The 14,760-nt window shown below is 55.2% G+C and overlaps 1 protein-coding gene across 2 annotated transcripts in view; it reads right to left on the bottom strand.

Moving 5' to 3' along the window:
• LOC116940774 (lamin-B2-like) overlaps positions 1-14,760 on the bottom strand; it is a 37,821-nt gene that overhangs the window by 16,910 nt on the left and 6,151 nt on the right. For both annotated transcript variants that reach the window (XM_032950957.2, XM_032950966.2), the window contains exons 2-3: positions 7,522-7,733; positions 1,139-1,295 (exon numbers count right to left, since the gene is read on the bottom strand). In XM_032950957.2, coding sequence (XP_032806848.1) covers positions 1,139-1,295; positions 7,522-7,733 — 369 coding nt within the window. The remainder of the gene's footprint in view (positions 1-1,138; positions 1,296-7,521; positions 7,734-14,760) is intronic.

The raw sequence follows: 14,760 nt of genomic DNA, 5'->3' as shown, positions 1-14,760 counted from the left end.
AAATTCCCCCCCCCCCCACTACAAAGCTCTGCCGTCCTCTAGGTAATTTTTTTGTGTTTTGTCGTCTTTTTATTTTTTGCGTTTAGTTCGTTGTTCTTCCCACGCACCTCCGCTTAGCGTGGTTGACTACGTGTGGTGCGAAAGAAGTTCAACGTAAGTGCGTACACTGGTACGTACGTATAAAAGGTGCTATAGATAGTAGTCGTTGCCTTCATGTGGCCAGCCGCCAGCACCGGAATGTGGAATTTTACAGCAGGGGCTGGCGGATGTGAACGCTCGCTTGAATGGGAAGCCACTTTGCACTCCACACGGCCCGGTGAAGGTCCACCGCTGCAACAAGCGCTCATCAGAGATGCCTCCAAGTGACGGGGCGTTCTTGAAACGTCTCGTCATTATTCTTAAGTCTCTTTTGCAAAGGAGACATTTGGAGAAGAGACTTCACCACTTAAAAATACCAACTTATTCCACTTAAATTATTTTCTTGCGGCGTTTAACGGTTTGGGGTGGCGCGGTGATGCAGTGGTTAGCGCACCGCACTCTGAACCCAGCAATGGGAGTTTCATTCCCGGACCACGGCTGACATCGGTGGTGGACCCTGGACAGCGCAGCTTCACCAAGCCAGCCTGACCCATCGCCGGGGCGGCGTGGGGGAGGTCTTGAAGAAGGCCGTGGGTTCACAACGGGCTGTAAAAGGAACTCGTCGATGCAATTGTATTTTCTGTGGCTCAGTTTTTTGTTTGTTTTCGTAGGCGATTACTTTAGCAAGCGATGAACATCCCCCCCCCCCTCTCCTCCTCGTCACCGACCGCAGGTCTCCCCTGGCTGAGACACGGCCGTCTCGATGTGCTCTCCCTCGCTTCTAACGGTCAATGGACATCCGCGTAAAACACCCAGAGTGGAATGTTCCCCGCGATTGGTCGTTTGAAGTTCGCATTAATCAACGTGAAGCATCACTCGAGGTTTAGGAGCGGCCACCACAGCATGGCGTGTCCACCGCTCCACCACTCACTCACCCTCTGCCAGGACCACCGCTCACCACTCGCCCCACCAGAACGACGGTTTACCTCGCACACACCGCCAGTGCCACCAACACACTCACACCGCCCGCGCAGCCCGCACCGCCCGCCCCTTAGCTCACCGAGGACAGGCTGGCCTTGAGCGAGCGCAGCTCGTCCTCCAGGATGCGCTGCTGTGCCAGCGCGGTGCCCAGCGCGTGACTTTTGCTGCCCAGCTGCGCCTCCAGGTCTTTGTTGCGCCCTAGCGCTGTGGCCAGGTCCCGCTCCTTCTGCGCCATCCTGGGGTGGACACGGGAGACACGCGGGGGGGGCACGCGGGGAGACACGCGGCGGGGTCACCGACGGGCACCATCACGACTACGGCAAGAATCACCTTCGATGACACCCACAATACCGCCCCGCACCGCCACTAACCGGACACCGTCATCACCACATCAGCACCATCGCCGGAAAACGCACTGCCGATGTAACCGGCACTGCCAATACAACTGCCACCGTCATCAGCTCCATCATCAATTCTAGCACCGCAACCATCACCACCATCGCTACACAAACAATAACAACAATGCTGCAATCATCGCCACACTGCCATCAATACCAGCGACAACTACCATCCACCACTGCACCAACAATACCATCACTCTCACCGCTACCGCCACCACCGTTGCCAGAAGAATTTGCACCACTGCTTATCACCACCTGCATCGCCGCCTCTACGACCGACACCACCATTGCCGCCACTGATTAATGTGTAACGATGTGACGTTTCCTAGCGAGTAATTATTGAACGTTACACATTCGGCGTTTTCTGTTTTATTCAGAAGGCAGGAGAGTAAAAAACTCAAAACTGAATGTGAAAAAATTAACTCGGCAAAATGGAAGTGAGAGATGTCCGACAGGGGAGGTAACTCAGTGGGAAGTTTTACCGCATGCTGGGATGGTCAAACGACGCGCAATTGAAGATGAGATGTTGGTAAAGTTCATGGAATCGAGACGATAGTATTTGTGACGTTTACGGCATACAAAAGATGACGCCTGAAGTAAGCGTGCAGTGTGCGGAACGAGCGGCGAATGGCGGTGGTGGCGTTGGCGGCTTTCATCCAGCAGTGGATTGACCATGACTGATGACGATGATAAAGCAGAATTTATATTTTGTTTAGGCTCAGCCTGTTGCCCATTGTCAGGCGCATTGATCGTGGAAAACTCAGGAAATATAAACTCCTTTGGAACGGCAATAATTTATAGCCCTTTGTCAATCCACTGTTGGATGAAGGCCTTGCCCATGCTGTATCAGTCATGCAAATTGTTTAACCAAACTTCACCAAGCTCATCAGGCCGGATTTGTTGAAGGAAGACGGAGCCCAGGACCAGTTCAGAGATCACCCTCCACGGATGTTAGCCATGGCTTCGAATCGAACCGAGGTTGCTGGGGCCGACAGCACGCGGCACCCCAACCCGCTGTGCCGCTGTTTTCACCTCGAAGGCCTGTACACGTTACCTCGAGCAACACGGACACTTAGGATGGCGTCCTCGACTCAATTGCCCAACGATTTCTGTTGGAGGAGGTCATAGCCCGTGGGGCCGGAGGTTAGAGTCTCTGGGTGGGAAAGAAAGGGGGTGGGAAAGAAAGGGAAGTGCGAGCGGGCCGCTACACACTCGCCATCGCGGTGAGCTTAGGTGATAGCAATGACGAGAAAGGGGGGGGCTGGTTAATTAAATAAATAACCCCATACGAGCTTGCCTCAGCCATGGATGAAATGCTCTAGGCCTTTGTGATGCACCCAACCCACTGAACACCCACCAACCCACATCCACACCCACGGCAGCTCCGCAGCCGCCTGCAGTGTGAGCTCACACAAGGGCGCGCGTTTACACAGCGCTTACAAAGCGGCACATTCAAATAAAATAAAATGTATTACTGCAAAGGACGCAGGATAATTCCTCTGCTCAGGCAAGCATGGTGGAAGGTGGGGAGGGGGGTGGACGCTCGTCTAGTTAGTGACCCCAAGCCAGTGGTGGAATTTCTACACCCTTGCCAAACAATAATTACGTTGACTCAAAGAGGAATTCACCCACTCCCCCGCTGCGTAATAATTATACACGTGGAGGAGCGGTGGCACTGCGGTCAGCACACCCCACAAGGAATCCGGCGACCCGAGTTCGATTCCCGCTCACGGCTAACGTCGGTGACGAGAGTTGTGCTAGAAACGGTCCAAGGACTCCCCTCGCCTTCATTAAAAAAAAACGGCACGGACCAGCGTGGTGAAGTATGGTCGCACAACCCCCACGACCGACAAGGCCCGGGGAGGCTTTCGTCCGGCGTCGGATTGGCCCAAGGGCCGTACGATGATTGTGCACGGCCTTCCCGTAATATCGGCAGTGCGGGCGCCCTGAATATTCCAGACGGAGCAGAGACTGCGTGAGTGGTAGTGGTGGTGGTGGTCCCAATTTGATGAATTATCACAAGGGACAGTAAGTGGGGAGCCCCCTTCTGGCCGACTAATGCCCGCTCGTCGCAGGACGCCGCGTTCACCGCGTGCCACACGAGGACGGCTGCCGCTGGGCACCTCCGGATATCCCGCGCGGGAGGCGCGGTGCGGACGTTAAATGGCGACGATCGCGAGGCGTGGCGGGTTGACCGAGGGCATCGCCACTCGACCGGTTTCATCACCAACTGCTGCAACCAACAAAATCCTCAGCAGCTGCCTCCAAGCGGCTGGGGGTTGCGAGGTCGGGTCCCCTGGGTGGGCCGGGAACCCGCGGTGGAGAAGGGGAGGAGGAGATGCGAGGAAGAGGTGGGAGGAGGAGGAGGAGGAGATGCGAGGTGGAGGAAGAGCGGCATTGAGCGTTGGGGCGTGGCATGTCCGCAGGCCCATGGCGCTCCCCAGAACGAGGGCCCCGCCTCGTTACGGCGGCGACCGTGGGAGCCCCGGGATACGCCGCCCGTGAGAAATCGTTGGCAGGTTTGGGGCCTCCTGTGGGGCTCCTCGCCCTTGCCATGAGCGAGGGCCCGGCTGGGCGGCGGGGGGGGGGGCCTTCCCACTCTCTCGTTGAGTTTGTTTATTGACCCGCCTCTCCGCCAACTCCACGGAGGCAGTCGCCATGGTTTTTGTTTTGTAAACGACAAACTCGCTCAGCTGCGAAGTCACTGGCCGCACGAGTTACTTTTTTTTTGTTGCAAAAGGCTAAACAGAAGACTTCATCTGGGTCTGAGTCAGGGTCTCGTGGGCGTGGGGCCACAATGGAGCGACTGATTCCAAGCCGGAGCCCCCTGGGGACACCGCTCCAGGCCCTAGCGAACACCAACCCACCCCTACCAGCCCCACCCCCGTACCCACACTACGAGCACGAGCGAGCAACAGTTTTAGGACATTGCGGTAAGGGGCTAAAAATAAAAGGTGTGCAAACCGGGCCCTGATACCCCCCCCACATCCCCTCCGAGCCCCCCTTATGCCCCCCACCCTCTCTGTCTCCAACCAGCCCCCACCCCGCCACCCTCCAGCCCACGCCTTGCTCGGTCAGCTGACCAGGCCGACCATTAATGCAGCCTGTGTGGTCGCTGCCTGCATTCCAAGGCCATGATCGGGTCTCTCTTTATTTAACCAGGCGGCTGTACGAATGGTTCACTCGCAAGGTTAAATAAAGGATGCCGAGATGGGCTTGGGTTCTCTGTGTCCGAGAATCTGCACGGTGCGGTGCCTGGCAAATCGCCACGAATGAGATTCCCCCCACCAACAAGGAGCGATTGCACCTAAACTTCACTATTTTCATTTTAACTCTTTTCAAAAGCTTATCAAGTGGAAATGTATAGCAGCCAAATGCTCTAAAACGCACGATGTTTCTAAATATGGAGGAAAAAAACCAGAGGGTACGGAGAAGAATCCACGCGACCACTGGGAGAGAGAGACACGCAAACTCCAAATATACAGCAGCAGGCGTCAGAGTCGGGATCGAGCCCATGACCTCCTGCATACCAGGCGAGGGAGTTAACATCTACCTATTTGGACCTCCCACGTCTCTCCGAGCTGTCGGCTATCGCCAAATCAAACTCCACCAAACGGAGCGGGATGGCGGCCGAGACGGCCGAGACGGCTGGCGGGGAGGCGGCCAACGGAGGGAACTCGCCCGAGATGTCGCGATGAGGTCGGCTCGTGTGCAAGAGCCGGACTAGACGGTGCCCCGCAAGGCTATGGGATACGGCGATGGCTCGGGGCGGTCTTCATCTAGCAGTGGATAGATCATGTCTGCTGCTGTGATGATGATGAATGGGGTTGGCGATCCGCGTCTCGGTGTGCACGCAGCGACGCGTAACGATGAGGCGTCGCGTCCTCAGCCCCGCTGGTTTAACGCTGCCTTTGGCCCAGGGCCTCCCTCGAGGGGGGATGGGGCGTTGAGGAGGAGGGGGAAGCCGCAAGGGCAACGTGGCACCGCGCGCCGCCACGCCGCAGTGGAGCGTCTCGATAACCGACGGGTGGCGTGGGTCGGGAGGTTGGGGTTCGATGGGCCGGGGTGGTGGGGGACAGACACGAAACGTGAGTCTGACCCCGTCTCACACACCCCCCCCCCCTCCCACCACCCCACAGAAAATCGTCACTGTACAGTGGACAGCCGGGGCGGATTTGTACGGACGTTTGTTGAACTTTTTTCGCACCGTACGTAGCCAACCGTGCTAAATCGGAGGTGCGGGGCGGGTGGTTGGGGGAAGGACGGGATTTCACCACGAGGAGGGATTTAAAGTGGCCACGCATCGCCGAGGAGTAAGACAGCACACGGCGCGGAGAGACGGACAGAGAGAGAGCGAACGGGGCCATCGCTGGTCGGGGCGTGCCGGGCGTCGATCGCTCGCACAGCGACGCCTTCCCCCCAACGCTCAGCCCGTCGTTTGGTTTTTGCAGAAATTGATCATTAAACGCCGCTCGGTAATGAAAATGACGACGGTTAAAGTGTGCGAGCTCAGCTTGAACGCGATTATTAACAGTGAAAATGTGTAAATGATGATGGAGGAGGGATGACGACGGAGGAGGAGGAGGCGGCGGCAGCGTCATCTCGAAAGCAAAGAAAATAAACTATGAACAAAATAAACAGCTGTTACAAAAGCTGGGGGGGTGGGGGGGGCGATGGGGGGGGGGGGGGGGAGTATAAAAGCGCGATTGTAACGCGAGCATGCGCCGCGTCTCCTGTCAATCCCGGCGTGTGGGACAGCTGCAACTCCGCGCCGACGGCCGCACGCGCACGGCTAGCGGCAAGGCGCAGCTGTCGAGAGCGCGGGCGGTGCAGCTGAACTGGGGGGCCTACGGGCCAGAGGGGCCCACGGGCCGCCGAGAAGGGCCCCCCCCCCCCACCAGACCACCCCCCGGATACCCTCCCCCCTCCCGCCCCACCATTGCATTCCTTGCACTGGGGCCCCATGCCAACCACGCTGCACCACTGTACACTGCAGACCCGACCGTGCCATTTGTACAGTCGGCTCGCGTGTTTCTGCGTGGGCTCGTAATTAACAGCCACGCTGTCGTGAATAATTAATATTACTGGGTGACGATTCCATTTGGGAATGACTGTTGTTTTTGCTGTTGTAACGTAGCGTGGTGCGTAACTCTACAGAGTCTGTGGACCTGTCTGGGTGTCTAGCAATAGAGCGATAGAGTGGCAGGGAAAAATATAATCTACAGTGGGGTAAATAATTCTCTACAGAATCTAAAGTTGGTATTCAATCTAAAGACTCTGATTCTTTACACTCACGCACAGAATCTTATCACGAGCATCCGGATCGATTTTAATTGGATCATTATATCCATAACCATCCAAGATCACCATTGTTAGTATTCTTATTGTTAGGAAATGCAGTCTTTGACTAACTTTGCTGCCACTCTTTCTGCTGATCCCTTAAAAGCCATGCCCTGCTCGGAACTCGACACGTGCTCGTCTCAACACGATGCACCCAGCCACGACGCGACACAACACGTGTGCCTCTCTGGGAGGTGCGGCCACGTGGTGGCCAGTACTCGAAGAAGGGGGAGAGACGGCCTAACAACTGGGAAAACCAGGTGGCCAAAAACTGGGCCGTCGCGACGACGAGCCAAAAGTCGCTCCGGCGCACAGCGCCTCCGGTCGGGGAAGGGAGAACCGACGGTGGAATTGGAGCGGAAAACAAACCTGGACGTCCCTCGAGTAGAAAATAATAATATGCCTAAATCGCATGAGAGTTCCACCGGGATTTAATTAAACGCAGCAGACTGCTACACAATCCTCACCACGCGCGGCAGCTGGAATCACACCCTGAAATCACCGCAATGCCCTCGGGCCACCAAGTCGCTACGTTCTGTCGCTCCGACAAAATTCCGGCGCGCGGAGAAACCCAAAAATGCGTTTAAATTGGTCGACAAAAATCGTTAGATTGGCAACACCGCGGAAGGGCTCTCGACGTAGGCGGAAGTAGAGGGGGGGCTGGGTGAATGGCAGGGGGGGGGGGTGCCAGGGGACGGGGGGGGGGACGTGTGATGCCCACCGGCTGTAGAGCTCGTTGAAGTCGGAGCGGAGCTTCCCGCTCTCGATCTCGATGCGCGCCTTCTCGTGCGCCACGTTGTCGAGGCAAAGGCGCGCGTCTGCGAGCTCCCGCTCAAACGACGCCTTGATGCCGGTCACCTCGCTCGTCACCACCTCCTCGCTCTCCGACACGCGCATCCGCAACATCGAGTTCTCCGCCTCCAGCGAGCGCATCTGTGCACGGACACGCACGCACGGACACGCACGCACGCACGGACACGCACGCACGGACACGCACGCACGGACACGCACGCACGGACACGCACGCACGGTTATGCACAGGCCGGGTAGAAACGCACGGCGACGGCCGCCGTTCGCCACCGTGCGGCGGTGACTTTGCCACAGCGCTTGTGCCAGGCTCGGTGCAATCTGAGGCCGTCACGTGACGTGTTGAAGGCTGGATGGCAGACCCAGGTGGCTGTGGGTTACATGACTGAGATGACTGGTAGAAGGCGCACACACACACACACGTGTGCACAGGTGGACAGAGTCACGTAAACACGTGCGTGCGTGCGTGCGAGCGCGTGCACTCGAGCCGATGTCATCGTTGGACAAACTGTGAACCCAGGCGTGCCTCGACATCTTCCAGCAGCGGGACGACTTGCAACGACCTCGGTCCAGCCCACGTCCTGCGACGTATTTACGATTCCTTTGGGATATTTGGCCAGTTTAAATCTGTCCAATCTGGCTGTCGCCATGGGATGAGGATTGGCTGACTAGGCAGGGAAGGAGGGGTGCAGGTGGGGGGGGGGGGGGACTGTGTCCATGATGTTGGACCGACGTTCCATGCCACAGATCCATCATAGTCTCGACGACCGGGCCCTCGTTGTCGCAACTTTACTTTTCATCCAGCGCAGGATTCATCACGGTTGATGATGGTGATGACGACGGTGAGGATGATGATGGTGACGACACAGGATAACGAGCAGCTGTAGCCAACGCGAGCTCGCATAACAGAGGTGACACCTGCTCAACGTGTGTGTCGATATCGTTGTGTCAACCGACGGGCGAGACGTGCATGTTTGTATTTCAATGCGCTGGGTAATCGCAGTCGTATGTCGGCCCACCACCACCCCCCCCTTCCCTCCCCTCCCCCAGGCCGAGTGTCCCTCCCCGCTCCCCCGTCGAGAGATCTCCTGTAGAAGGGATTCACGGAGAGAGACTCGCGAAGGTGCGGCGGCCAAAGGTGAGAGAAATCTTGCCCCGATGCGGAGATGGAGCGACGAAATTGGCTCGCGTGCCGACGATGGATTGTTAAAGTCGTGAGACCCTGGGAGGAGGCGGCGACAGCTTGGGGAGCCATTCAGCCAGCAGCGGATAGATCATGGATGATGATGTATTTTACTGAAGGTTTAAATTTAGCATGGGTCACGATATCATCTGACAGGATCACAAATCCGAGTGTATTTTCACAACAAAACCGGCGGTCTCAATTTAAACACGGGCTTGCAGAGACCGCTGGGAGCCAACTTTGACTTCCTATCCAACCGTCGAAATCCTCGTCCTCCTTTGCCCACGACAGACTTTTCTCTCTCTCTCAGCCGCATCTCTACCGAGAGAGAGAGAGGTTTGGTTTCCTCCACAGGGAGGAGGCTGCGGGTGCTGTCAAGTGGTGGGGTGTTGAGTGAGGGGGGGGGGGGGCGTTTGGGTAGCTGTCAATCACCGAGCACCAACAGAAGCAACACCTTCAGCTTCCCGCAGCCCTGATAACGCCCGGACCCTACCACGCGTTCCCCCGATCCAGACCCCCGATCCTATCGACTGGATTTCATTCATTCAGTACCATTCCGTAATCCTCCCTCTCTCCCACCTTATCTGGACGCTTTGCCGGAGGCTTGAACCCCACCCAAGATGGCGTAGGCGGGAGGCTATGCGCACAGCTGGTGAATCACGACTAACAACCTCTAGACGTGGCCTGTAGAGACGTGCCCTGTAGAGACATCCCTCTAGAGACGAGCCCTATATATTTTGATTGAAAGCTTTCGTGACTGCAGGGATTCATATTCTTGGTTCTTTCGGTAAAGTCACGTAGAAGGGAAACAATAAAATAATAAAAATAGAAAACAATGAAATTCTCACGACGTTTCGACTGCAACACAAGCAATCATCATCAGGTGTGAAACCCACAACAAGAAAAATTTGATAAAAGTCCTGAGAAATGTATTGTTTTATATTTTTATTATTTTGTTTCCCTTCTACGTGACTTTACCGAAAGAACCAAGAATATGAGCCCTCTATAGGCGAGCCCTCCAGACTCATGCTGCAAATGTCACAAAAAGCACCGACCCCTCGGCCCCTCCGTCATGCACCGGTGGTCGCAGATTTAAAGTTCATCTCTAGCATCCCAGCTGTGAAATATCACGGACGTGCGGTGGCAGAGTGAGCAGCGAAGAGGGAAACATCACATACACACACACGTGCACGCGCGTGGAGAGTTTTACACAGATAATTGAGGGAAGGAGAGGAAGACTGAAGATGAAACTGCCTGGCTTATCGTGTGGACATGTGTAGCCGCCAAATAACCTAAACGCGTGTTTATAAATGAGGAGGGGAAAAAACGGAGGATCCGGAAAAAAAAATTCCATGCGCGACCACGGGGAGAGACACGCAAACTCCAAATAAACAGGCGTCAGGGTCGGGATCAAACCCACGACCTCGTGTATACCAGGCGAGGGAGTTAACTTCTCGCCACCGTGACGCTGTTGACAGAGACAGGTAACATCGCACGATGTTATCCTTCTCAAGATGTGCGCGTGTTTGTTGAACTGCTTTCGCGCCGCATGTCGCGAACCGAACTAATCGGAGATGAGAGGGAAGGGCAAAACGAGGCGACTTGACAGCGACTGTGCCTGGTGAGGGAGGGGGGAGGGAGGGGAAGGGGGGGAGGGAGGGAGGGGGAGAGGGGAGGGAGGGAGGGAGGGAGGGGGAGGGGGGAGGGAGGGGGAGGGAGAGGGAGGGGGAGGGAGAGGGAGGGAGGGAGGGGGGAGGGAGGGGGAGGGAGGGAGGGGGCCTTCCACAGACGGTTGTTGAGGAATCCGGCCGACCAGACGGCACCCTCATCCACATCGCGTCCAACCAGCGCGGTTGGCCACGTACGGTGCGAAAGAAGTTCAACCACTCCACCTGCCGGTCACCGCACACTTCTCTCTACGATCCATCCCTCCCACAGCTGCACTCTGCAATCCCCTCTCTCCCATCGTCGTCGTCTCTTTCCCACCCTCCCCACCCCAAGGTCCGGCATTAACTTTGCTCAATTCAAGAAACGCGTTCATCTATTGCAACTGTGACGGTGCCAATTGTTGCTGGCCGCTTGACGTTAAATAAAATAGAAGTGTCGGTGGGAGGGGAGGGGACTGGGCGACCGAACCCGAGGCACCGTGGCCACGGCAGCCAGGAGGAGGAGGAGACAGCGGCGGTGAGGAAATCCATGCCACGACCTAAACTGAGTCCCCATATAGAGCTGCCGCCCCTACCGCCACCGTGGTCACCGCCACCGTGGTCACCGCCACCGTGGTCACCGCCACCACCGTGGTCACCACCACCACCGTGGTCACCACCACCACCGTGGTCACCACCACCGTGGTCACCACCACCGTGGTCACCACCACCGTGATCACCACCACCGTGATCACCACCGCGCTACAGATTACTGGGATGTGCTGCCACGGTCAGTCGCTCCTCCAAAAGTAGAGCTGCTCACTCCCGTCCAATCGTAATGGGGCAGCCGGTAATTAAAAATAGCCCAGAGCACGATTACGGCCACCAATCTCAAAACCGTGGACCGCACAGTAACGCCACCGCCCGCTTTGATTGTTTGAGTAGTCTATGGGTGTCAATATGCACATGTCAGGGCCTCCATGCACGTCTTTGAGCCTGTGTGCGAGTTTACGTCTCAAACTGTGGACCACACAGTACTGGCACAGCCCGCTTCGATTGTTTGAGTCGTGGGGGGGGGGGGGGGTCTCTATGCACGTCGATGGGTCTCTATGCACGTCTACGAGGCTCTGCGTGAGTTTACGTCTCAAACTGTACACCACAAAGCCAACGCCACCGCCTGCTCCCATCACATCGCTGGCACCGTTTCAGACGCCCACCACGAGGTTACTCCTGAAACCGTCCAACGTCTCCCCCTCACCAACCTTGGTACGAACACAGAAACAACATCGCCGATCCGACTCCCCGCCGTACGAAAAGTGTCAGGAAGGAAGGGGAGATGAATAATTATTAAACTTAATAGTTTGTTTAAAATAAGCCCACGCCTCGTTGACGCATCGCCCGAGGAACGTGGGAGAACTCGAGATCGCTTCTCAAGGCGGTGCACGAGGAAGCAGCAGCGCACGAAGGCCCCAAAGCTGCCGTCGGGAAAGCGTTCACGGAGAAGAATCTGCGGCGCTGGTGCCATGGGGCGCGGTCACGGGGAGACCCAGAGGCTGACTCACTCGGGGGCAGAGATCCAGAAGGGAGTGGACACACCCTTGCCCTACCTCTCTCCCCCCTCTCCTCTCACTCGACTCCCCTCCACGCACCCCTCCCGTCATTTCAATCCACGCCACTAAATGCGCACCCTCTGAACTTAAAAATAAGCGAGCAAGTGATGAGCAACTTGGCAGAAAGCACGGCTTTGCATCAAGTAACCACATGCTGTCATTCGAATTAATTATCCTCGCCACAGGCACGTGGAATTTCCACCGGTGGCTCAGGGCAGGCCGATGGAGAGGAGCACCACCTTGCCCCCACATACCCCCTCCACCCCACCGCCAGAGCCACGCTCTGGGTCCGATCCGCGTGCTGATATTGGCGACGCCTCAATATTTTTCATCCAATATCTGGCAAAACCGTGGCCCTGTCTCTGCCATCGCGAGGAGCTCGGCCAGCACGTGTTGGCCCTGTGACTCCAGACACTACACACGCAAGCCCGCTGACCCGTAAAAAAAGTTATAAGAGCAACCCTGACATTTGCATTATTATATTGTTATCACGGTTGCTGAGCACAGGCCTCAAGGCCAGAAACAAACAGCACTAATTAATGGTGTAATCGATCAGAGTGTGTTGTCTGTGGGTTTGTGCATCTGCGAGTGTGTGTACATGGCTATGTACGGTTCTGGCGACATCACCCTCTCGTGCGCCATCAACCTTAATAGGTGCTCGCTGACAGCAGTTCGTCCCCTACTGTGGTCACGACGGCCGTGTGTGTGTGTGTCGTGGGCAGGCGGTGTGCCTGTGGGTAGTGCTAGGGAGGGGTGGAATGTCAACCCCACACCTACCCCACACACCCCCACATGTGTGACACCTCAAATGCACCCCCGCCCTACACCCCCCCGCTCTACCCCCCCTCCGCCCTACACCCCCTACCCCCCCGCTCACTACCCCCTCCCCAAATGGACGTATTGGTGCGATTCTGGAAGATGTCGTTCACGTTTTTTGACTTGGCGCTCTCAAACCTCTGCATGGAAAAAGGGGAAATCAGTTTTTTTTCCAACGCTAGAAAAACATTATTCCAAGCCTTCCTTTGCTGCATACCTAAACCACCCACTCACCAATCCACCCACCTACTTTTCGAGCCACCCATCCGCCTACCCTATTAACTTTCCTACCCACATATCAACTGACCGACCCGTCCACCTTCCTGCCCACCTACCCAGCTACGCTCGCACACTCGGCGCAGTCGCTCCGTCGCCACACGAACCCGGGCCACGGAGTTCCCGTTTGGCTCCTTCATTAATTTGGCTTATTTCAACATTTGTAATTTAACTTTTTTCTTCTTTAAAACAAAATCCTTGGCACGCTGAAGCTGTGGTTGAGGCACAGGGTAGAGCCACACCCGAGCATTCCTTCCTCCTGCACTCCCGCGCACCCATAGCCCCCCGATCACCCCCCACCTCCCACTCCTCTGTCCGGCCCTCAGCTCCCCTCCCCGCCGCCGCTGGGTGTGGTTCCAGATGAGAGCGATTTGGGCGTGGAACTCATCTCTCCAGCGCCATGATAATGATGATCGTGGTGATGACGATCGTGGTGATGATCATGATAGTGACCATGGTGATGATGATCATCATGATGATCACGATGATATCGGTGGTCATGAGCATGATGATGATCTCGAGCTATCTAGCACAGCCGTACCGCGTGTAAAATAAACGTGTTATTTTCAGGAGGGCCCTGCTATATTGGGATGTTTGGCCAATTTTTGTGTTTTTTGGGGAGTGCTTTGTAAAGGAGGAAAGTGGAGAACACGGGCGTCATCTGACGATGATGATGATGATGATGCAAGTGAGACTTTTGGTTGTAATGAAGATTGAGTTATCACAGCGAATAACTTGCACAATCCAACAAACCAATAAACCATCACCGACTTCTGGTGTTTACAAACATAATCATCTTCAATAATATATTTTTACTATAATAGAAAATTCTATGGTCTCTATGCAAGCCTCTATGGGTCTCTATGTACGCGCGTCCATGGGTCTCTATGTAAGTTTATCGGTCTCTATGTTCGTCTATGGGTCTTTGTGTACGTCTATGGGTCTCTATGTAGGTCTATGGGTCTTTATGTACGTCTAAAGGTCTCAATATAGTCTATAGGTCTCTATATTCGTCTATGGGTATCTATGTAAGTTTATGGGTCTCTGTTCGTCTATGGGTCTTTGTGTACGTCTATGGGTCTCTATGTAAGTTTATGGGTCTCCATGTTCGTCTATAGATCTCAATATAGTCTATAGGTCTCTGTATTCGTCTATGGGTCTCTATGTAGGTCTATGGGTCTCTATATCGTCTATGGGTCTCTATGTAGGTCTATGGGTCTCTATGTAAGTTTATGGGTCTCCATGTTCGTCTATAGATCTCAATATAGTCTATAGGTCTCTGTATTCGTCTATGGGTCTCTATGTAGGTCTATGGGTCTCTATATAGGTTTATGGGTCTCTATGTAAGTTTATGGGTCTCTATGTAAGTTTATAGGTCTCCATGTTCGTCTATAGATCTCAATATAGTCTATAGGTCTCTGTATTCGTCTATGGGTCTCTATGTAGGTCTATGGGTCTCTATATCGTCTATGGATCTCTATGTAGGTCTATGGGTCTCAATGTAAGTTTATGGGTCTCCATGTTCGTCTATAGATCTCAATATAGTCTATAGGTCTCTGTATTCGTCTATGGGTCTCTATGTAGGTCTATGGGTCTCTATATAGGTGTATGGGTCTCTATGT

Source organism: Petromyzon marinus, chromosome 1 (assembly GCF_048934315.1).
Source record: "Petromyzon marinus isolate PM22_M1 ecotype Great Lakes invasive population chromosome 1, UKy_Petmar_22M1.pri1.0, whole genome shotgun sequence".
NCBI lineage: Eukaryota > Metazoa > Chordata > Hyperoartia > Petromyzontiformes > Petromyzontidae > Petromyzon > Petromyzon marinus.
Note: the sequence above shows the minus strand (reverse complement) of the source record. Positions and strands in the feature narration are given on the sequence as shown.